This window comes from Schistocerca nitens, chromosome 6, assembly GCF_023898315.1.
Source record: "Schistocerca nitens isolate TAMUIC-IGC-003100 chromosome 6, iqSchNite1.1, whole genome shotgun sequence".
NCBI lineage: Eukaryota > Metazoa > Arthropoda > Insecta > Orthoptera > Acrididae > Schistocerca > Schistocerca nitens.
The window spans coordinates 369,652,778-369,676,702 of NC_064619.1; the positions used below are offsets into that span (position 1 = coordinate 369,652,778).

A 23,925-nucleotide genomic window follows, 5' to 3' on the forward strand; every position below is an offset into this window, starting at 1 on the left:
TCAGAATTTGGTATATACTGTTTCATTTCATTTGCCACATTCTCATTTTTTTCCTGCCTATTTTTTGTAATATATTCTAAAGAAACAAACTTCCCCTAAGATTGAAAACCAGCTTACTGATTTCAGCACCATGCTTCCCCATGGTACACTTTAAACCAATTGGCAGTTTACTTATGTTCCAACTATCGACTGCTTTGGGCAATGGTTTAAGATCTGTAATGGAAAACAAACGCTAGATGCTACAGTCAAGTAAAGGTTTCCACAGATCTCAAGATTGGTTTGGTTCAAACAATCCAGCACTTTATTAGGCAAGATCCTATTGTAAGTGGTATACCCTCACTTTTGTACAACATTTGTTTGACTGTCCAGTTATAGGGGAAACTACAGTTCAATGTGAACTCTGAACCACTGCCCAACTTGGCAATTTTCACATATGCAATTCATGAAATAGACATGACAGTACACACATTTTCATATTGGCTTTACTGATCCGTTACGATTCAGCAAATATATATATATAACGGATCAGTAAAGCCAATATGAAAATGTAGCAGATGTGCTTACGGGAAAAATAATTCACTGCCCACATTGTACATCTCACTTGAGAATAAGAGAGACTTTGAGGCATCTAGATACCCATTTTTCCCTCACTCCCTACATAATGGAAGAAGACAAAGTATTGTTAAGTACAAAGTACCTTTATCACGCACTTTACAGTACCTTAAAGGACATATATGTAGATGAAGTTAACAGCATTATGATGAAAAAATGGGATTTTTTACAAAGACCTCTGTTTTGGTGAAGTGGGATCAATTTCAAAGATGACCATTTGAGTTTGGGCATTTAACAGGATTTTTACTTCCCACATGAAAATATTTTTGATGGAATAAAACAACAATTTCCAATGTACTGTATTTTGCGGCCTATAAGACGCATTCTTCTCTTTGAAAAATTGTGTCTGAAATTCAGGTGTGTCATATACTTGAGGTTAATATAAAATGTCCAGCATTGGATTTAAAATTCCCACTAGTCTTAAAAGTGGCCATATGTTCGATGCTGGAAACCTCTCTCTGGCTGGCAATATTTAATTCAATCAGCAGCAGTAGCGCACTGATGTGACGAACGTGAGTTGAAGATATCCTTAAGCTTGCTAACACTGTCTCCCTACCACCCCGCCATCACAAAATGTTTAGCATATGATGTGTCACTGCAGTCTACATTGCCATTGAACTTGAATTGCATTGTTGGTAACAGTACAATGTTTTTGTAAGTAGTTAGTTTTGTAATGGAAAACAAATGGTATTCATATGATGCAGGCTACAAATTGAAAAAAAATAGCATATGCAGAAGAACATGGAAGCAGAAGAACTGCATAAAAAATGAGGAAGACTAAATGTGCAAATAGAGGACTGAATGCAAAATGGCTGAAACCAGAAGATGGTGTATCAAAATCGATTCAAGGACACTATCAACTGCTCATAAGCCAGTGCTACAGTGGAACTTAAGACTTTAAGCATGGAGATGATTGGTGCTACAAGTTTATGAGGCATCATCGACTTAGCCTGCGGGTGGGGGGTGGGGTGGGGGGGGGGGGAGGGGGGAGGGTCACAAAATGCTACAACAGTATGAAGAGAAAATATTATCTTTCGATTGCTTTATTATTCAACACCGAAAGAAAAATCTGTGTGGAACTAAGCCACGTAGCGAATATGGATGAAACTCCTCTGACATTTGATGTGCTGAGTAACAGAACTGCTGCCATGAAAGGTGCTAAAACTGGAACCATGAAAACAAGTGGACATAAAAAAATGCACTACACTATTGTCCTTTCATGTCGTACTGACAGTACTAAACTTAATCCAATGATCATTTTCAACTGCAGAACAATGCCAAAACCTTCTGAAACACTGCCAAGTGTACATGACAAGGGTTGGATTTATGAAGCTGGTATGAAATTATGGATTAACAGGTGTGGGAGAGAAGGAAGGGTACATTATTGAACAAGAGTTCTCTTCTTGGGCTAGATAAGTTTAGCAGTCATTTGAAAAATTCTTTGAAAGAGAAATTAAGACAAGGAGATACAGAGCTTGCTTTTATTTTGTGATGACTTACTTCACAATTGCAACCTTTTGATGTCTCGATAAATAAACCGTTTAAAGTGTATATGAGAGAGGAATGGAACAAATGGAGATGGATGAAACCCAACATGAATTCACACTGAAGGGAGCTTGAAAATGAGCTACAATCAAACAAATATCTCATTATATAAAATAATTATGGTCTAGAGTGAGAGAAAACATTATTGCTGAATCTTTGAAGAAGGGCAGCATAAAGAAAGCTCTCGATGGCAGTGAAGACCGTCTTATATACACTCCTGGAAATTGAAATAAGAACACCGTGAATTCATTGTCCCAGGAAGGGGAAACTTTATTGACACATTCCTGGGGTCAGATACATCATATGATCACACTGACAGAACCACAGGCACATAGACACAGGCAACAGAGCATGCACAATGTCGGCACTAGTACAGTGTATATCCACCTTTCGCAGCAATGCAGGCTGCTATTCTCCCATGGAGACGATCGTAGAGATGCTGGATGTAGTCCTGTGGAACGGCTTGCCATGCCATTTCCACCTGGCGCCTCAGTTGGACCAGCGTTCGTGCTGGACGTGCAGACCGCGTGAGACGACGCTTCATCCAGTCCCAAACATGCTCAATGGGGGACAGATCCGGAGATCTTGCTGGCCAGGGTAGTTGACTCACACCTTCTAGAGCACGTTGGGTGGCACGGGATACATGCGGACGTGCATTGTCCTGTTGGAACAGCAAGTTCCCTTGCCGGTCTAGGAATGGTAGAACGATGGGTTCGATGACGGTTTGGATGTACCGTGCACTATTCAGTGTTCCCTCGACGATCACCAGTGGTGTACGGCCAGTGTAGGAGATCGCTCCCCACACCATGATACCGGGTGTTGGCCCTGTGTGCCTCGGTCATATGCAGTCCTGATTGTGGCGCTCACCTGCACGGCGCCAAACACGCATACGACCATCATTGGCACCAAGGCAGAAGCGACTCTCATTGCTGAAGACGACACGTCTCCATTCGTCCCTCCATTCACGCCTGTCGCGACACCACTGGAGGCGGGCTGCACGATGTTGGGGCGTGAGCGGAAGACGGCCTAACGGTGTGCGGGACCGTAGCCCAGCTTCATGGAGACGGTTGCGAATGGTCCTCGCCGATACCCCAGGAGCAACAGTGTCCCTAATTTGCTGGGAAGTGGCGGTGCGGTCCCCTACGGCACTGCGTAGGATCCTACGGTCTTGGCGTGCATCCGTGCGTCGCTGCGCTCCGGTCCCAGGTCGACGGGCACGTGCACCTTCCGCCGACCACTGGGGACAACATCGATGTACTGTGGAGACCTCACGCCCCACGTGTTGAGCAATTCGGCGGTACGTCCACCCGGCCTCCCGCATGCCCACTATACGCCCTCGCTCAAAGTCCGTCAACTGCACATACGGTTCACGTCCACGCTGTCGCGGCATGCTACCAGTGTTAAAGACTGCGATGGAGCTCCGTATGCCACGGCAAACTGGCTGACACTGACGGCGGCGGTGCACAAATGCTGCGCAGCTAGCGCCATTCGACGGCCAACACCGCGGTTCCTGGTGTGTCCGCTGTGCCATGCGTGTGATCATTGCTTGTACAGCCCTCTCACAGTGTCCGGAGCAAATATGGTGGGTCTCACACACCGGTGTCAATGTGTTCTTTTTTCCATTTCCAGGAGTGTATGAAGGGGACAACGAAGAAGAAGAAGAAAGTTCAGATGACGAACTTCAGGGATTTTAAATGTCAGTTTGTTTTTATAAACTATGAATCTTTACTAGTCTGGCTTTGCAATATAATACTAAAAATGGTAAAAATATTATTTTTTAAAAAAGTTACTTAAAAATTGAGGTGCGTCTTATAGTTGGTAGTGTCTTACAATCCATAAAATGTGATAATATTTACAAAATAGTTCCTTAAAACTAAGCAAATTACATTTACTCATCCCCTTTTAACAAATTTAATATAATGAAGATGGTATGTTGATATAACAAGTACTGACAGAAAGGAAAAAAGGTCAAGGGAGAAACACAAAAAATACTATGGCAGATATATGTTGTTGCCTGATCACTATTGCTAGCTTCACCATTAGAAGCAGCAGCAACAACAACAACAAAAACAATAACAATCAGCTGACGTCAGGTAGGATACAATTTTCTAGCTTTTTCTGTGCTTTATGATGACCAGTGATAAGTGTTCATGTTGCTGTTTAATGTTTCCAGTGTTCTCTGCCAACCTTTCATTAGGACATACTTTCAGTCCTTGCTTATCTCGTGGATTTCAGCAAATAACTTCCTTGGCCTATCTTCCATCTACTGACCTGGATGCAGGTCCCACCCTCCTCCATTTCATTTCTCCTAGTAATTTACATTATCTGTCTCTCCATTGCTCACTGAGCAACCCTCAGTTTTTTTAATGATTTACACATTAGATGTTTATCTCACTACCATAGGGGAGGGCAGGCTGCCAGAATGTGACCAAGCATTCTCTCCTTTGTACACCTGCATACTGAAGGGCAAGCAGACAAGCTTTGGCTACCCCTATCACATTACATCATGAGAAAAAACTAAAGGCTGTTCACAGTTAAACCAATCTTCCGCCAGTGTGTTGCCTTCTAACTCAGTGGTGATGAAATGTGCAGACTTAAACAAGCAGTGGTTTTTTTTCTGCAAAATGCATTAGCACTACACAGAATACAAATATTAGTTGCTAATTACACTAAAGCTAGAAACGCATGTGGCAGAATCTAAGTAAATCTCCGACCACATCTCTGCACTGCTAGACAGAAAACTGATTCTTCGTCAGTTGTACCATTTTTCTGGGAAAACCACTTCTACCACCACAAGCAGTGATCACTCTTCAGTACATTCCCCATCATTTTCTGTCCCCTTTATTATGTAAGCAGACAAAATAACTTTATTGTGTTAGTGTTTTTACAGTGGAGTTATTTGCACTTTACTGAGTTGGGTACTTATTTACAGTTATTAAGCAAGTTTTTTGTTATACGTCTGTATGTGAGATTTCCACACTCCTAAACATCCCTAGGTCTATTGTTTCCAATGTGATAGTGAAGTGGAAACATGAAGGGTTTCGTACAGCACAAAAGCGTGCAGGTCGACCTTGGCTATTGACTAACAGAGACCACCAACAGTTGAAGAGGGTCGTAATGTGTAATAGGCAGACATCTATCCAGACCATTACACAGGAATTCCAAACTGCATCAGGATCCACTGCAAGTACTGTGACAGTTGGGCGCGTGGTGAGAAAATTTGGATTTCATGGTTGAGCAGCTGCTCATAAGCCACGCATCATGCCAGTAAATGCCAAATGATGCGTCACTTGGTGCAAGGAGCGTAAACACTGGATGATTGAACAGTGGGAAAACATTCTGTGGAGTGATGAATCACAGTACACAATTTGGCAGTCAGATGGCAGGGTGTGGGTATGGAGAATGCCCGGTGAATGTCAAAACGAGCACCTGTTCATAATGCATGGCCTGTGGCAGAGTGGTTGCAATACAGTAACATCCCTGTAATAGACTGGCCTGCACAGAGTCCTGAGCTGAATCCTACATAACACCTTTGGGATGTTCTGGAACGCTGACTTTGTGCCAGGCCTCTCTGAAGGACATCGATACCTCTCCTCAGTGCAGCACTCCTTGAAGAATGGGCTGCCATTCCCCAGGAAACCTTCCAGCACCTGACTGAACGTATGCCTGTGAGAGTGGAAGCTGTCATCAAGGCTAAGGGTGGGCCAACACCGTATTGAATTCCATCATTACCGATGGAGGGCGCCACAAACTTGTAAGCCATTTTCAGCCAGGTGTCCAGTTACTTTTGATCGTATAGTGTATACTGACAGAATGTTACATCTGGCTAGGCCTTCAATGTAGCTGACAATCTGTAGCTCCAGATCTTGAGTTTCAAGCTAAGTTACACTGAACCCCAAAACAGCAAGTAAATTGGTCAAATTTCTTTTTGCAGCAGTAGGGGTATGGGATATAGATCTAAGTGACTTTTCAGTTTTCTTTTTTGCCGTCTTTTTCCCCACTAAAATGCAGTCCACAAAGACATGCAGTATACAAGGTACCATCTTCTCAACACCAGTACAAACGGTGGAAAAACAGAATTTTCATTTGGCATTTATTTATAATGGCTGCTGTTTTTATGACCCTCTCCTGTTTTGCTTGTTGGTTTTTGCACTTAGAAGAATCCCACACATAATTCATATTTTTCACTTGAAATGGGAAGCAAATAAGAGTTTTTTTGTTGGAAACAATGCAGTCTCCATATTCTTCTATCATTCTGCCCTTGACTGTTTTTATATGAAATATGGTACCTGAAACTTGGTACAAATACTGCGAACTGACAGTAGTCATTTCAGTCTCTGTACACACAATATCTTCTCCAATGATGCAGATTTTTACAATTTCTGAATGTCCTCTTTTCTCATTGTAGATACTGAGCCTATAATCTTCTTTTAAAGACAGTTCTCATGATACTTTGCATCTGCAGTGTGTAGATCCTCAATAGAACAGATATGTCTTGAGATGGGGTCTTCCCATTCATCATTCCTCTCCTGTCCATGAACTGTAATTATATTGTTCTAACTGAATGATTGATTCACCACAATTATGGGAGTTTTGTCTTCTGTTTATCAAGAAATTAGTAATCATCAGCTTTCACACAAAACAGGCAGTTTTGAAATCAAATTTCACTTTAGTTGAATGTAAATGTATTATACCATGTGACATTGAAAGGTGTTCCTCTGAAAGAGTTTCTCTTGTAAATCTTCTAATTAAGTCAGCTCTGGTGTACTCTTTTCTGCAAGATGCATGAACTCTGCCATATTTGTTTTGTTCCTGAAGCCTTCACTATTACCATCTTTTCTCAGATAATGTGCATTTAGCAATCGATCCCTTTTCCCACCAACAGTACATAGGTCAATGACATTAATCAATTTTCTATAGGTATGTACTTATATAAAAACTCAATAAATGAAATAAGTACTTGCGTAGTAAACTGGAAATAACTCTGTTATATAAGCAAGAGCACAGTGATGTTATTTTGTCTACTCACATAAGAAAACTGTATGGGAAATGCTGGTAAGGTATTGTCTGTCTGTAAATTGAAGTGTGCAGCATCTGTGGTGCAGTAAGTGGCCTTTTCTGGAAGAGTGGTACAACTGTCATACAATACAATTAAAAATCAATTTACCATCCAGCAGCACAGAGCAGTATCTGGAGATTTAGATAGATTCTACTCATATGGTTTCTAGTCTTATTATTATTAGTAACTAATATCTGTATTTTGTGTAGTGTTGAAGCATTTTGTGGAAAGTTTGTCTGCACAGTGTGTAGCCACTGATTTATAAGATGTGCTATGAAATGTTGGTTTAACTGTGAAACAGCCTACATTTGCTTATTGTGATTTAACTGGAACTCACCTGCCTGCTCTTCAGTTTGCACATGCACAGAGGGAAGTGCTTGACCACATTCTGGTGACCTGGCTTTTTCCACACTTCCACTCTGCACCTCCATCTTCCCTTGACCCCTTGTCTTATCCACAGAACACAATTTATTCCTTAATATGGCTGTATCGTACAAAGTCATAGTACACACATTTATATTTGATCTTAACTGACTTTAATTAATAATAAATTTAATTTAACATGATTAAAACATTATTTTTAATAATTGGATTTTTCATTTGCTTTCATCACACAACAGGTCAACTTTTTGTAGGAACTTTAATGTAGTTTAATTTTGCACTGGGCCATGTTTTTTGAGTTATTAAAGAAAAACAAAAAAGTGACCTTCAGAGCTCCCCCCCTCAATGCCGGCATCCACTGGTCAGGATTTTATATGTTGTTCATGGCACTCTCCACTACCAGTGTGCAAAAATTTGTGAGTACACCAGTTATTACCCCTACTTGACCATTTTCAGTGTTAATTGACGGGGATATTTACAAAAAATTGGTGATGAAGATTTATTCCATCAGCATGACTTAAATTGGCTGTTTCCTGGTTGAGTGTCAGCACACTTGTGTGTGTTAGCAATCTCGATTACAAAGGTAGATATGCACCTTTTGTCTCTAATATTTGCTGGTATTTTTTGGCATTCAGTGTTGTACTGCTGGTATGAATACCGAAAGAAATTTTCATTGCCAGTATTAGTCAGCAAGGGGAGGAGAAGTGGTGGCATAAACTTGCTTACCAGCTTGTGTATCAGTGTCCTCTTTGCACTTCCTCACAGTAGGAACAAGTGTCACTACTGATGGTTACCCATCTGTCAAATGGGGACTTGGCTTAACAGCTCATCTGGTACAATTCAAAAGGTGTAGTCTGTGTTCCAGCAATGAGTACTACCAAGATACACAGTTGAGAGGAATCTTACATCAGTTATTTTGGCATACTGCATGAACAGTCCCGAAAATGGGACACATTTTGTTCTGACCTAATGACTAGGCAGTCATACGGTATGCTGTTCTCAGAAAGAATTTTATTATTGCCGAAATATTACACCAGAATAATACTTTAAGACTTATACCTAAGATTAATAATATCTTTATTCATAGTGTTAGGCATTGTTTCCAGTACTTTTGACATGATTACTGATCATATACACATAAAAACATGGTTATTAATGGATTTGTGATTGTTAATTTAAGTGGTGGCCAGATATTCCTCCTGTCACCATCCCATTGCCTCCCTTACCTCCCAGGATGGAATATGTGTACCCCAACTGTCTGTGTGTAGAGTAATCGATATGAAAGTTAGTAAAATTTTTCAGAATGTTTGCAGATCGTGTAACTGAGGCGGTACTTGGGTAACAGCCCAGTATTCACCTAATGGGATGTAGAAAACACCTAAAAACCACATCCGGGCTGGCCAGCACACCATCCCTGATTGTTAATCCACAGAGTGGATTTTGATCTGGGACCAGCACACCTGCCATCCCAGGAGTGGCACTTTAACATGCACGGTACCAAATGTCGGTTTTATTATATATTTGTAAGTTTAAGCATTGGCATGTTAAAACTGAAACCAGACTAGGATTTGAAAGTGAAATTTTGTATTTTGTGAGCAGCAGCTGTACCATATAACCCAAGCAAGCAGGATTCAAAGTTTCAGTCTGTCTTCTCAGTTCTGCATATCCAGAGGAACTATCTCTCATGGGTGACTCAGTGAAAGGATGAGGTAAAGTCTATATAGTAGTTAAGCTATTCTCCATCATATTCTTTCTCACAGGATGGTTTGTCCAGTAAGATATACAGGCAAATTTTTACTGTACCATGTACACTATACTTCAGAGTAAAAGGTTCTTTCTGTGTGATGTGTATGATATTTCATGCTATTTGTTTCTAAGCTATATTCTGACCAAATATTACACTTTTGTCAGTTTTCTTTGACTATCTTCTTCTTCCACTGGCACTACATCCCAGGATGGGACTTGGCCTCCTCAATAATTTTCTGCAATTCCCTTCTGGACTTTGCTGAAGACCTCCAGTTACGGCAACCAACTCAGGCAGCATCTTCTCCAACTTCACTCCATCTCAGCCTTCATTGTCCTCTTGCTCATCTTCCTCCAGGTTCACTGCAGCTGGCTTTCCTTGCAGGATCTGTCTCATCAAGTCATACTACATGTCCAGCCCATCTCAGTCTACACAACTTTATGAACTTGACCACATCATCCTCTTTATAGCAGTCATAAAGCTCATCATTCATTCACTTTCTTCAACTCCAATTTTCATACACAGGTCCAAAAATTCTCCTCAATATACTTCTTTCGTATGATGTCAGTCTACTTTCACTGTGCTTTGTAATCAACCATGTTTCTGAACCGTATGTAAGTATTAGGTGGATCAGCATTTTATATAGTCAGCACTTAGTCTCTCATGACAAGAGCTTGTATTTAAAATGTCACAGCATTCCAAAATAACATCGATTAGAAGCACTTATGCGGGCCATAATTTCAATCGAAGTGCTGCCATTTGTTTCTATCTTTGTGCCCAGATAAGTGAAACATTCCACTCGCTCAAAAGACATCCCATCAAGGGTTACTGTGGGCTGTAAAGGTTGATTTGTACCATTATACATATACTTGGTCTTCCTGTCATTAATTTTCATGCCTATCTTCTCTGCCCTCAGTTTTAGAGCTGAGAAGACACTTTATAGATCTCTAAATGTTCTGCTCATTAGGTCCAAATCATCTGCATATCCCAACAGTTGTACAGACTTAAGAACCTCTTGTCTGGATACCCGATTCATGCACCACTTTTTCAAATTCCAAATTGAAGAGTAGGCAGGAAAGCCCATTCCCTCATCTTAGCCCAGTTTGTGTGGGAAACAGTGGTGATAGCCTAGACTGCACTCGCACAGTATACTGGGGGTGGCTTAGGGTAACCTCTGTCAAATGCACCAATTTCTTAGGCACTCAGAATTCCCACATTGCCTCATAAAGTTTAGCTTGATTTATTGTGTCATATCCAGATTTGAAATTAATGAAAAGGTGGGGCACACCAACATTAAATTCGCTGGTCTTTTCTACTATTTGCCACAGAGTAAATATCTGGTTCGCAGTTGACTTTCCTGGTCTGGATCCACACTGATAGCTTCCAATAATTTTTTTTGCTGTAGGTGAGAGACTACTAAACAAGTCATTTGACAATACTTTATATGCAACATAGGAGTGTTATGCCTCTGTAGTTGTCATATTTAAATGTATCTCCTTTCTTGTGTATCAGACACACTATCCCTACATTCCATTCTTCTGGCAACTCTTCCCAGATATGGCACAAAATCTTGTATACCCTGCAATTTAACTCAGCTCCTCTGCCTTTCAATAGTTCTGGTGTTATATAATCAGTTCCTGGTACTTTATTGTTCTTCAGTCAGGCAATTACTTTGTCTACTTCTCCTTGTAGGTGGATTAGGATCTCCTCAATAGGGGTCTCTGGAGCATCCAACAGTTCACTAAAATATTCTACCCAACTTTCCACTATCTCTTGGTCATCAGTTAATAATTCCCCATTTTTACTCTTACATATATATTAATATGTATGTGACTTAAATGCTCTTCTTTCACTGTTAAGTTTTTGATAGAATTTTCTGACATAATTTTTGTATCGTATTTATTGGTCCTGTTGTCTACAAAGCAGCTTATGCATAAGACATTGGACAAGTCAAGTTATAAGTATACAGCTGAAAGTCATTTCCAGACATACTTATTGAAGGTTTTAATAATACACTTTATACATAAGTATTTATATAACACACTTAATAAATTTAATATTCTTCAATGGAGTAAAAGCAGTGATGCTGTAAATATGACTTAGAGATTTTCCAAAGATATTGATCTCAGTAAAAACTTTTATGTTTTCAGGAAGTTTGTTATAAAGCTTAACTCCCATGTGAAAAGTACCTTTTTACCACAGAACTGTGCTGATTCGGGTTATATTCAAGTTTCTGTTTTTTTCTGGTAAAGTGATCATGTATATCACAGTTTTTTGCAATCTGCAGTCCTTACCTATTACATTTATTTTAAAAAATAAAAGGGTTTCCATAATGTATACACATGGTAATGGAGGAATACCAGATTTCTTAAACAGAGGATGACAAGATTCTTGAGGCTTGCACCCAAATAAGATTCTAATAAGGACCTTTTTTGTAGTTTAAAAGTGCTATTAGCTGTTTTAGAGTTTCCCCAGAAGGTGACCCCATATCTAAGATGAGAATGAAAGCAGGCATTATATGCATTCATTACTGTTTTCTCACTACAGCGTGATTTTAGTGAGTAAAGAAGGTAACATGTTTTGCTCAGTTCTGCATTGAGATATTCAATATGCTTATTTCCATTTGACGTTGCTATGCAGCCAAAGACCTAAAAATTTGGTTTCAGTACTGTTACCAACTAGTTTGTCATTGACAGAAACTGATGGGATAAACATGTCCTTGTTAGGACCATTGTGGAATTTTAGTGTGAGCATTCAGGGCCCAGCTGCTAAGCTGTCTTGGTCATGTTTAGTGACTGCTGTAACTGTTCATTGATGTCTCCTTTTAGTAGAACTTTAGTGTCATCTACAAATATGATTGTTTTATCTGCATCAACATTTAAGTTTAGATCATTTATGTACAGAAGGGGTCCCATTACTGATCCTTGGGGTACACCACATTTAGTTTGTTAGTCAGATAAGTATCCGGATACAGTTCTTAGTTCAATATTTGTGTGCTTGATGCACACTGTCTGCTTATAATTAGCCAGAAAGGAACTCATCCAGCTGTTGGACAGACCTCGAATAACATATCTTTCAAGTTTTGATGTTGTTGTTGTTGTGGTCTTCAGTCCTGAGACTGGTTTGATGCAGCTCTCCATGCTAGTTTATCCTGTCCAAGCTTCTTCATCTCCCAGTATCTACTGCAGCCTACATCCTTCTGAATCTGCTTAGTGTATTCATCTCTTGGTCTCCCTCTACGATTTTTACCCTCCACGCTGCCCTCCAAAACTAAACTGCTGATCCCTTGATGCCTCAGAACACGTTCTACCAACCGATCCCTTCTTCTAGTCAAGTTGTGCCCCAAACTTCTCTTCTCCCCAATCCTATTCAATACTTCCTCATTAGTTATGTGATCTACCCATCTAATCTTCAGCATTCTTCTGTAGCACCAGATTTCGAAAGCTTCTATTCTCATCTTGTCCAAACTATTTATCGACCATGTTTCACTTCCATACATGGCTACACTCCCTACAAACACTTTCAGAAACGACTTCCTGACACTTAAATCTATACTCGATATTAAAAAATTTCTCTTCTTCAGAAATGCTTTCCTTGCCATTGCCAGTCTACATTTTATATCCTCCCTACTTCGACCATCATCAGTTATTTTGCTCCCCAAATAGCAGAACTCCTTTACTACTGTAAGTGTCTCATTTCCTAATCCAATTCCCTCAGCATCACCTGACTTAATTCGACTACATTCCATTATTCTCGTTTTGTTTTTGTTGATGTTCATCTTATATCTTCCTTTCAAGACACTATCCATTCCGTTCAACTGCTCTTCCAAGTCCTTTGCTGTCTCTGACAGAATTACAATGTCATCGGCTAACCTCAAAGTTTTTATTTCTTCTCCATGGATTTTAATACCTACTCCGAATTTTTCTTTCGTTTCCTTCACTGCTTGCTCAATGTAGAGATTAAATAACATCGGGGAGAGGCTACAACCCTGTCTCACTCCCTTCCCAACCACTGCTACCCTTTGATGTCTCTCGACTCTTATAACTGCCATCTGGTTTCTGTACAAATCGTAAATAGCTTTTCGCTCCCTGTATTTTACCCCTGCCACCTTCAGAATTTGAAAGAGAGTATTCCAGTCAACATTTTCAAAAGCTTTCTCTAAGTCTACAAATGCTAGAAATGTAGGTTTGCCTTTCCTTAATCTAGCTTCTAAGATAAGTCGTAGGGTCAGTATTGCCTCACGTGTTCCAACATTTCTACGGAATCCAAACTGATCTTCCCCGAGGTGGGCTTCTACCAGTTTTTCCATTCATCTGTAAAGAATTCATGTTAGTATTTTGCAGCTGTGACTTATTAAATTGATAGTTTGGTAATTTTCACACCTGTCAACACCTGCTTTCTTTGGGATTGGAATTATTATATTCTTCTTGAAGTCTGAGGGAATTTTGCCTGTCTCGTACATCTTGCTCACCAGATGGTAGAGTTTTGTCAGGACTGGCTCTCCCAAGGCTGTCAGTAGTTCTAATGGAATGTTGTCTACCTCCGGGGCCTTGTTTTTACTCAGGTCTTTCAGTGCTCTGTCAAACTCTTCACGCAGTATCATATCTCCCATTGCATCTTCTTCTACATCATCTTCTATTTCCATAATGTTGTCCTCAATTACATCGTCCTTGTATAGACCCTCTATATACTCCTTCCACCTTTCTGGTTTCTCTTCTTTGCTTTGAACTGGGTTTCCATCTGAGCTCTTGATATTCATACAAGTGGTTCTCTTCTCTCCAAAAAAAAAAAAAAAAAAGCTCCGTCTTTAGGCCACAAGTGGCCCTTCCGGGACCGTCCGGCCGCCGTGTCATCTTCCGAGGAGGATGCGGAGAAGGAGGGGCGTGTGGTCAGCACACCGCACTCCCGACCGTTAGGACGGTATTCTTTGACCGAAGCCGCTACTAATCGGTCGAGTAGCTCCTCAATTGGCATCACGAGGCTGAGTGCACCCCGAAAAATGGCAACAGCACATGGCGGCGGGATGGTGACCCATCCAAGCGCCAGCCACGCCCGACAGCGCTTAACTTCGGTGATCTCACGGGAACCGGTGTAGCCACTGCGGCAAGGCCGTTGCCCTTCTCTCCAAAGGTGTCTTTAATTTTCCTGTAGGTATTATCTACCTTACCCCTAGAGAGATAAGCCTCTACATCGTTACATTTGTCCTCTAGCCATCCCTGCTTAGCCATTTTGCACTTCCTGTCGATCTCATTTTTGAGACTTTTGTACTCTTTCTTGCTTGCTTCATTTACTGCATTTTTGTATTTTCTCCTTTCATCAATTAAATTCATTCTCTCTTCTGTTACCCAAGGATTTCTACTAGCCATCGTCTTTTTACCTACTTGATCCTCTGCTGCCTTCACTATTTCATCCCTCAAAGCTACCCATTCTTCTTCTACTGTATTTCTTTCCCCCATTCCTGTCAATTGTTCCCTTATGCTCTCCCTGAAACTCTCTACAACCTCTGGTTCTTTCAGTTTATCCACGTCCCATCTCCTTAAATTCCCACCTTTTTGCAATTTATTCAGGTTTAATCTACAGTACATAACCAATAGATTGTGGTCAGTGTCCACATCTGCCCCTGGAAATGTCTTACAATTTAAAACCTGGTTGCTAAATCTCTGTCTTACCATTATATAATCTATCTGAAACCTTCTAGTATCTCCAGGGTTCTTCCATGTATACAACCTTCTTTCATGATTCTTGAACCAAGTGTTAGCTATGATTACATTATGTTCTGTGCAAAATTCTACCAGGCAGCTTCCTCTTTCATTTCTTCGCCCCAATCCATATTCACCTACTATGTTTCCTTCTCTCCCTTTTCCTGCTCTTGAATTCCAGTCACCCATGACTATTAAATTTTCGTCTCCCTTCATTACCTGAATAATTTCTTTTATCTCATCATACATTTCATCAATTTCTTCGTCATCTGCAGAGCTAGTTGACATATAAACTTGTACTACTGTAGTAGGAGTGGGCTTCGTGTCTATCTTGGCCACAATAATGCTTTCACTATGCTGTTTGTAGTAGCTTAGCCGCACTCCTATTTTTTTTATTCATTATTAAACCTACTCCTGCATTACCCCTATTTGATTTTGTATTTATAACCCTGTAATCACCTGACCAAAAGTCTTGTTCCTCCTGCCACCAAACCTCACTAATTCCCACTACATCTAACTTTAACCTATCCATTTCCCTTTTTAAATTTTCTAACCTACCTGCTCGATTAAGGGATCTGACATTCCACGCTCCGATCCGTAGAACGCCAGTTTTCTTTCTCCTGATAACGGCGTCCTCTTGAGTAGTCCCCGCCCGGAGATCCGAATGGGGAACTATTTTACCTCCGGAATATTTTACCCAAGAGGACGCCATCATCATTTAATCATACAGTAAAGCTGCATGCCCTCTGAAAAAATTATGGCTGTAGTTTCCCCTTGCTTTCAGCTGTTTGCAGTACCAGAACAGCAAGGCCGTTTTGGTTAGTGTTACAAAGCCAGATCAGTCAATCAGTCAGACTGTTGCCCCTGCAACTACTGAAGAGGGGCTGCTGCCCCTCTTCAGGAACCACACGTTTGTCTGGCCTCTCAACAGATACCACTTCGTTGTGGTTGCAAAAACATGTCAAAAGCTTTTGACAAGTCAATAAATACTCCTACTGATTCCTGTTTTTTGTCCACCAGGTTTAGGATGGAATTGATGCACTTATAAATGCCAGTTGTTATTTCTGAATCCATGTTATTCATTACACAGGATGTTGTTTTTATTTATAAATTTCATAAGTTTGTCACACATAACTTTTTCTAATACTTTAGAAATACAGGAGGAAATTGTGATGGGTCTGTAGTTATTTACATTATCTTTCTCACCTTTTTATGTACTGGAATAACTTTTGATGTTTTCAATACACCAGGGAAAGTGCCTGCCTGAAATGAGGAGTCACATAAGTGTGTGAATATTTCAATTACGTTTGATGCACTCTTCTTTAATATTGTTGCACATATACCATCAATGCCTGCAGAGTTAGAATTTTTTAGTCCTTTCATTCCTCTAGCTACTTCATCTTGCGAAACAGAACTGATGTACATTGATCCTCTACATGCACTTATTTTATATTTGTATGCCTGGATGGTTTTATGTAAGTTTGATTGTAACATATTATCAGCAACACCTGTGAAAAAATTGTTAAATGTGTTGACTATTTCTAAGGGGTTTGTTACTTTTTTATGATAATTTGATATTTTTGCGAGATTGTCTGTATTATTCATATTCTTTTTTTGTAACACTCCTCATAACCTTTGCTTTATTAGCTGAATTATAAATGTATTCATCATCAGGCATTATTTTTGCTGCTTTTATTACTTTTCTTAATATTTTGGAGTATTTTTAACAGTACGCATGTACTTCAGGTCAGGAAAGCGTGGCATGAAACCCTTAATCCCCTTGTGATCCAGCTGTTTGTTTTAGATTTCCCTCGTATGGTTACAGTTTTCAGTGGGAATGGAATTTGAAAAAATGGGTTAATGTATCAATGAAGATGTTGAATTTATCATCTGTATTGTTCATTTTGTACACTTCTGATCATTTTTCTTTCTGTAATAAGCTGCTGAAGTAGTTTACATTATCCTGATTATAACTTCTACAAGAGGTTCTTAAAGACATGTTGTTAATAGTACTGCCTCTTACTTTTATGCTTAATATTTGAGCAAGATGGTCACTGAAACCTATATTGAAAATTTTTAGTGACGTGTTGTGTAAACTCTTGTTGATTAGGAATTGATCTAGAGCTGCTTGGCAAGTTTCCATTACTCGGGTAGCAGCTTTTACTTCAGCCTTTAAATTATAGGATTTTGAAACATTCAAAAGGGTCCCTCTATTTCATTTGTTTTTCCAACTGTCTCCAATTCTTCAATCTGTGTTCTTTCCCATTCCCTTTTCTTCTTCCGATGCAGTTTCTTTTCTTCTTTCCTTTTATCTCGATAAATTCTTACTGCTAAATGTGTAAACGGTTTCTGAAGCATTTTCCTATAAACCAAGTTTTCCTTGTGACTTATTCTCTTACAGTTGTCATCAAACCAGATTCCTTGGTTGTTTTCCATCTTTCCCTAGCACTACTTCTACTGCTTTAATGACTGCAGCATTGCAAGCACTCCATGCCTGATCCAGAGTATCACTTACACTAGGAGTGAATAGTGCAAGATTCTTAGTAACCTTTTCAGAGTGTGTTTAAGCAATCTCTTCATTTTTTAACTTCGATATCACATACTTTCTTCGAGATGTTCCTTTCATTTTCCTTGCATTAGGTATTCGAGCTCTTAGTTTAGCAATTGCAAGGTAGTGGTCTGAATCCACAATAACTGCCGAAATTTTTACAAAGGTACAGACGGTGTTTAGAAAGGATTGGCTCCTTTTACCGACCTCCCGACTCAGCAGCATTAGTGGCAGAACAACTGAGAGAAAATTTGGAATACATTTCACATAAATTTTCTCAGCATGTTATAGTCTTAGGTGGAGATTTCAATTTACCAGGTATAGACTGGGACACTCAGATGTTTAGGACGGGTGGTATGGACAGAGCATCGAGTGACATTATACTGAGTGCACTATCCGAAAATTACCTCGAGCAATTAAACAGAGAACCGACTCGTGGAGATAACATCTTGGACCTACTGATAACAAACAGACCCGAACTTTTCGACTCTGTATGTGCAGAACAGAGAATCAGTGATCATAAGGCCGTTGCAGCATCCCTGAATATGGAAGTTAATAGGAATACAAAAAAAGGGAGGAAGGTTTATCTGTTTAGCAAGAGTAATAGAAGGCAGATTTCAGGCTACCTAACAGATCAAAACGAAAATTTCTGTTCTGACACTGACAATGTTGAGTGTTTATGGAAAAAGTTCAAGGCAACCGTAAAATGCGTTTTAGACAGGTATGTGCCGAGTAAAACTGTGAGGGACGGGAAAAACCCACCGTGGTACAACAACAAAGTTAGGAAACTACTGCGAAAGCAAAGAGAGCTTCACTCCAAGTTTAAACGCAGCCAAAACCTCTCAGACAAACAGAAGCTAAACGTCAAAGTTAGCGTAAGGAGAGCTATGCGTGAAGCGTTCAGTGAATTCGAAAGTAAAATTCTATGTACCGACTTGACAGAAAATCCTAGGAAGTTCTGGTCTTACGTTAAATCAGTAAGTGGCTCGAAACAGCATATCCAGACACTCCGGGATGATGATGGCATTGAAACAGAGGATGCCACACGTAAAGTTGAAATACTAAACACCTTTTTCCAAAGCTGTTTCACAGAGGAAGACCGCACTGCAGTTCCTTCTCTAAATCCTCGCACAAACGAAAAAATGGCTGACATCGAAATTAGTGTCCAAGGAATAGAAAAGCAACTGGAATCACTCAACAGAGGAAAGTCCACTGTACCTGACGGGATACCAATTCGATTCTACGCAGAGTACGCGAAAGAACTTGCCCCCCTTATAACAGCTATGTACCGCAAGTCTCTAGAGGAACGGAGGGTTCCAAATGATTGGAAAAGAGCACAGGTAGACCCAGTCTTCAGGAAGGGTCGTCGAGCAGATGCGCAAAACTATAGACCTATATCTCTGACGTCGATCTGTTGTAGAATTTTAGAACACGTTGTTTGCTCGAGTATCATGTCGTTTTTGGAAACCCAGAATCTACTATGTAGGAATCAACATGGATTCCGGAAACAGCGATCGTGTGAGACCCAACTCACTTTATTTGTTCATGAGACCCAGAAAATATTAGATACAGGCTCCCAGGTAGATGCTATTTTTCTTGACTTCCGGAAGGCGTTTGATACAGTCCCGCACTGTCGCCTGATAAACAAAGTAACAGCCTACAGAATATCAGACCAGCTGTGTGGCTGGATTGAAGAGTTTTTAGCAAACAGAACACAGCATGTTGTTATCAATGGAGGGACGTCTACAGACGTTAAAGTAACCTCTGGCGTGCCACAGGGGAGTGTTATGAGACCATTGCTTTTTACAATATATATAAATGACCTAGTAGATAGTGTCGGATGTTCCATGCGGCTTTTCGCGGATGATGCTGTAGTATACAGAGAAGTTGCAGCATTAGACAATTGTAGCGAAATGCAGGAAGATCTGCAGCGGATAGGCACTTGGTGCAGGGAGTGGCAACTGTCCCTTAACATAGACAAATGTAATGTATTGCGAATACATAGAAAGAAGGATCCTTCATTGTATGATTATATGATAGCGGAACAAACACTGGTAGCAGTTACTTCTGTAAAATATCTGGGAGTATGCGTGCGGAACGATTTGAAGTGGAATGATCATATAAAATTAATTGTTGGTAAGGCGGGTACCAGGTTGAGATTCATTGGGAGAGTGCTTAGAAAATGTAGTCCATCAACAAAGGAGGTGGCTTACAAAACACTCGTTCGACCTATACTTGAGTATTGCTCATCAGCGTGGGATCTGTACCAGATCGGGTTGACGGAGGAGATAGAGAAGATCCAAAGAAGAGCAGCGCGTTTCGTCACAGGGTTATTTGGTAACCGTGATAGTGTTACGGAGATGTTTAATAAACTCAAGTGATAGACTCTGCAAGAGAGGCACTCTGCATCGCGGTGTAGCTTGCTCGCCAGGTTTCGAGATGGTGCGTTTCTGGATGAGGTATCAAATATATTGCTTCCCCCTACTTATACCTCCCGAGGAGATCACGAATGTAAAATTAGAGAGATTAGAGCGTGCACAGAGGCTTTCAGACAGTCGTTCTTCCCGCGAACCATACGCAACTGGAACAGGAAAGGGAGGTAATGACAGTGGCACGTAAAGTGCCCTCCGCCACACACCGTTGGGTGGCTTGCGGAGTATAAATGTAGATGTAGATGAACTCCTCTTTATGAACATACATCTAGTAAGTTTGAGAAATACCTGCCGTCAATTATTACATGATCATTTTGGTTGAAGGTATGCTGATCAGGGCTACACCAAGTTGCATTGTGCATCCTTCTGTGTGGGAACATAATGCTACATACAGCCTTGTTATGTGATAGTGCAAAATGAACATCTCTGTGTCCATTATCATTTGTGTATTCATGGAGGCTATGCTTTCTTGTTACTGGACAGTAATGATCTTCTTTCCCAGTCTGTGCATTGAGGTCTCCAATAATCATTTTAACATCATGCCCAGGGCATCCATCATAGGCTCCCTCCTTCTCATAGAAGGCATCTGTATCCTGGTTGTCCGCTACTTCTGTTGGTGCATATACATTTGTCAATGAATAGTTTGTGAATTGGGTCTTCAATCTCATTTGTGAGATTCTAGATCTTATTCCAGTAAATCCACCCCCTATATGTTTAAAGTTTTGTCTTACTGCAAACCCTGCACCAAATTCGTGGTTGTTCTCTGGACAACGGTAGAAAATTATCCAGCTTCCCATATCAAGCACTCCATGTCCATTCCATCTCATTTGCTGTAGTGCAATTATGCCTGCCTTCATTTTACTGGGCTGTTCTAGCAGTGACCCCAGGGCCCCAGTCCTGTATAATGATCTTACATTCCAGGTTCCAATAAATGCATATTTTTTCTTTTTCATTTGCCTTTGCCTTTCCCTTTCCCTTTAATAGTGCTGTGTTGTTGTCCATTTATCAGTCTGGTTTCTTTACTTTGAGGTTTCTGATCAGGGTTTTTTTACAGGAAGGGGTTGTTAGCCGCTTGCCTGACCCACAACTTGGAGGACTATTATTTATATTGGGTTTACTGCTTTAGGGAAGTTTGCTTCACTACACCTCTAGAGCCCTCCATGCCCTATGTTGTGGGACACAATTTGTCTGGCTCCTCTGTCAAGACCACGCCATCTTGGTTGACCCTACCAGTAGTTACGCTGCTGCTGGTACAGCTCTTGACTTCGACGTAACACGCAAGCCCCCCACCCGGCACTGTAGGTGCCTCCAACAAGGTGACGTCCCTTGAGAAGGCTTCTTTGATTATACAATTAGGAACTTTACCCATTCGGCCAGTATGCCTTAATGCCTTACAAGTTTCCTTGAACTCAAGTACAAATAAAATATAAATATACAGGAAAGATCAGCTCCTGACATACTTTTCAGACAATGTTTGTTCTCTGCATCATGTTGTTAATGTGTCCCTTAATAATATGATAAACATAACTTTACATAATGTTTTCTTGTGCTCTAATTTCACTGTTTATATTTCACTCATATTTCTTTTGCTTCATCTCAGCAATACTATTCTGACAATAGCAGTCATTTCTTTAAATAGGAATTCTACCTATGTAAGTTTTATACAAGACTGTGCCAAGAAGCACATATGATGATTTGTTAAAGCACCAAAAAAATTGTTTTTCCATCAGGGGGCACTGATGTAAAATATATACATCAATTCTGGTTTGAAGATAGCTAACATATGTTGACCGCTTCTGTCATAACTCACTAATTAATATGTCATAACATGTGACTTAATATATGAAACTTAGTATATGTAAAATTAGATTTGGTCTGTTCCTGTTGACTTTATGTGATCCAATACTGTCAAATCATCACTCATTCTCAGATAAAATATGTAGATATCGAGATACACACAAATGTCTTTCAATAGCATTTTACTTGACTTGATACTTTACTGCAAGTGTACTCATAAGATTATAAACTAAGTACTTTAATTTTTGCCTATCACTGAGCAATGGACAACAAAGACATTTCTGTTAATGGTTTAATCAGTTCTAATTTAACTCTGATTAAATTTGAAAAAATGGAAGCAGTATGCTCAGCATTGTATATATTCTGATGTTCATCTTCTCTAGTATCTCAGTATTTTTTACACAGTACTTATGTATGTGCAACCAAAGATATAAATAGGAGCTTAAGAAAAACTGGAGGATTCCTTACTAATCTCACCCAGTTCCGAGCCAATAGGTGTTGAAGGAGTGGCTGGAACACTGGAAGCCTTCCGCCGCAAACTAGATGAGCGAAAATTCCTGTTTATTGATGGCTCTTCCTTTCTCAGTGGACCAGAATCTTCAAGAATTTCTTTCTCAACTCGACCAGTGTATCGAAACTTTGTTCCCCAGGAAAAGAAACTGCCACCTGTCACCACTGAAGGTGCTTCAGAACTCGAGGGAAGTCTGAAAATAATTAACAATAATATAACATGGAACTATAAACAAATTCTTGCTGAAATAACAAAAAATGTTAAATTATGAGTCAACAGTATTGTGAAAAGGAAAGCTGCTACTCACCATATAGCAGAGATGCTGAGTTGCAGATGGGCACAACAAAAACACTGTCACAAATAATAGCTTTCAGCCAGTAAGGCCTTTCTCAGAATTAGACGGCAAACACACACATTCAGTGGCCTCAGTTGCCCGAGACTGCAGTCATGTGCGTGTGAGTTTTGTTTGCTGTGTGAGTGGGTATGTGTGTGTTTGCCATATAATTTTGATGAAGGCCTTACTTGTCAAAAGCTATTATTTGTAACAGTTTTTTTGTTGTGCCTATCCGTGACTCAGCATCTCCGCTGTATGCTGAGTAGCAACTTTCCTTTTCACAATATTGTTACATTCCGTCCTGGGTTTTCCATTGTTTGAAATTATGAGTCAAATTACATGAGTCAACAATGAAAACGTAACTGGGATTAAATAAATGTTAACTATATCTACCATACTGACTATGAAAATGACAATGAGCAACTTTAATTAGCTCTTGTTTCTAAGTTAAAGGGGGAGGCATTTAATTATATTTTGTTATCATGGCCAATCCCTTCTCATACAGGCTTCGAAATCCCACTGATAGTAACAGAATTATGAAGTTTTAGGCAGCCATAGCTGTGTTTATTTTGTTGCTATTTTTAGCCTGGCTTGTAGCAACAAGGGAAAGGGCAAGAGGTAGGAGGAGCAAGGCATGTTTTATTTAAGCATAGTTTCAGTCCTTTACAAACTGTATTCTGTTCATGTGCTTGAAGAATGTGTTACTAAAGTGTAGTTAGTGTGTGTGGTTACCGTAATTCCTGTGATTCAATACACCTCACAAATGCATAAACAGTGCTGTCAATTTTTACTACATTTGCAAGCAGGCTACATTCAAATTGCAAAGGAGGCCAATAACACAGTATATGAGGAAGGTGTACAAAGTGTACTTTTGTTGTGAAATCAGGGATCAGGACAAGCCCTGGGTTTCTAACATACAGGGTGGTCCATTGCTCGTGACCGGGCCAAATATCTCACGAAATAAGAGTCAAATGAAAAAACTACAAAGAATGAAACTTGTCTAGCTTGAAGGGGGAAACCTGATGGCACTATGGTTGGCCCGCTAGATGGCGCTGCCATATGTCAAACGGATATCAACTGCATTTTTTAAAAAATAGGAACCCCAATTTTTTATTACATATTCTTGTAGTACGTAAAGAAATATGAATGTTTTAGTAGGACCACTTTTTTTCACTTTGTGATAGATGGCGCTGTAATAGTCACAAACATAATGGCTCACAATTTTGGACAACATGTTTTAGTAGGACCACTTTTTTTCGCTTT

The 23,925-nt window shown here is 40.0% G+C and overlaps 1 protein-coding gene across 1 annotated transcript in view; it reads right to left on the reverse strand.

Annotated features, from left to right (window-relative positions):
* The window catches only part of LOC126263367 (FERM domain-containing protein 5-like), a 246,612-nt gene that overhangs the window by 22,943 nt on the left and 199,744 nt on the right, over window positions 1–23,925 (reverse strand). The window contains exon 9 of the mRNA XM_049960459.1: window positions 22,295–22,521. Coding sequence (XP_049816416.1) covers window positions 22,295–22,521 — 227 coding nt within the window. The remainder of the gene's footprint in view (window positions 1–22,294; window positions 22,522–23,925) is intronic.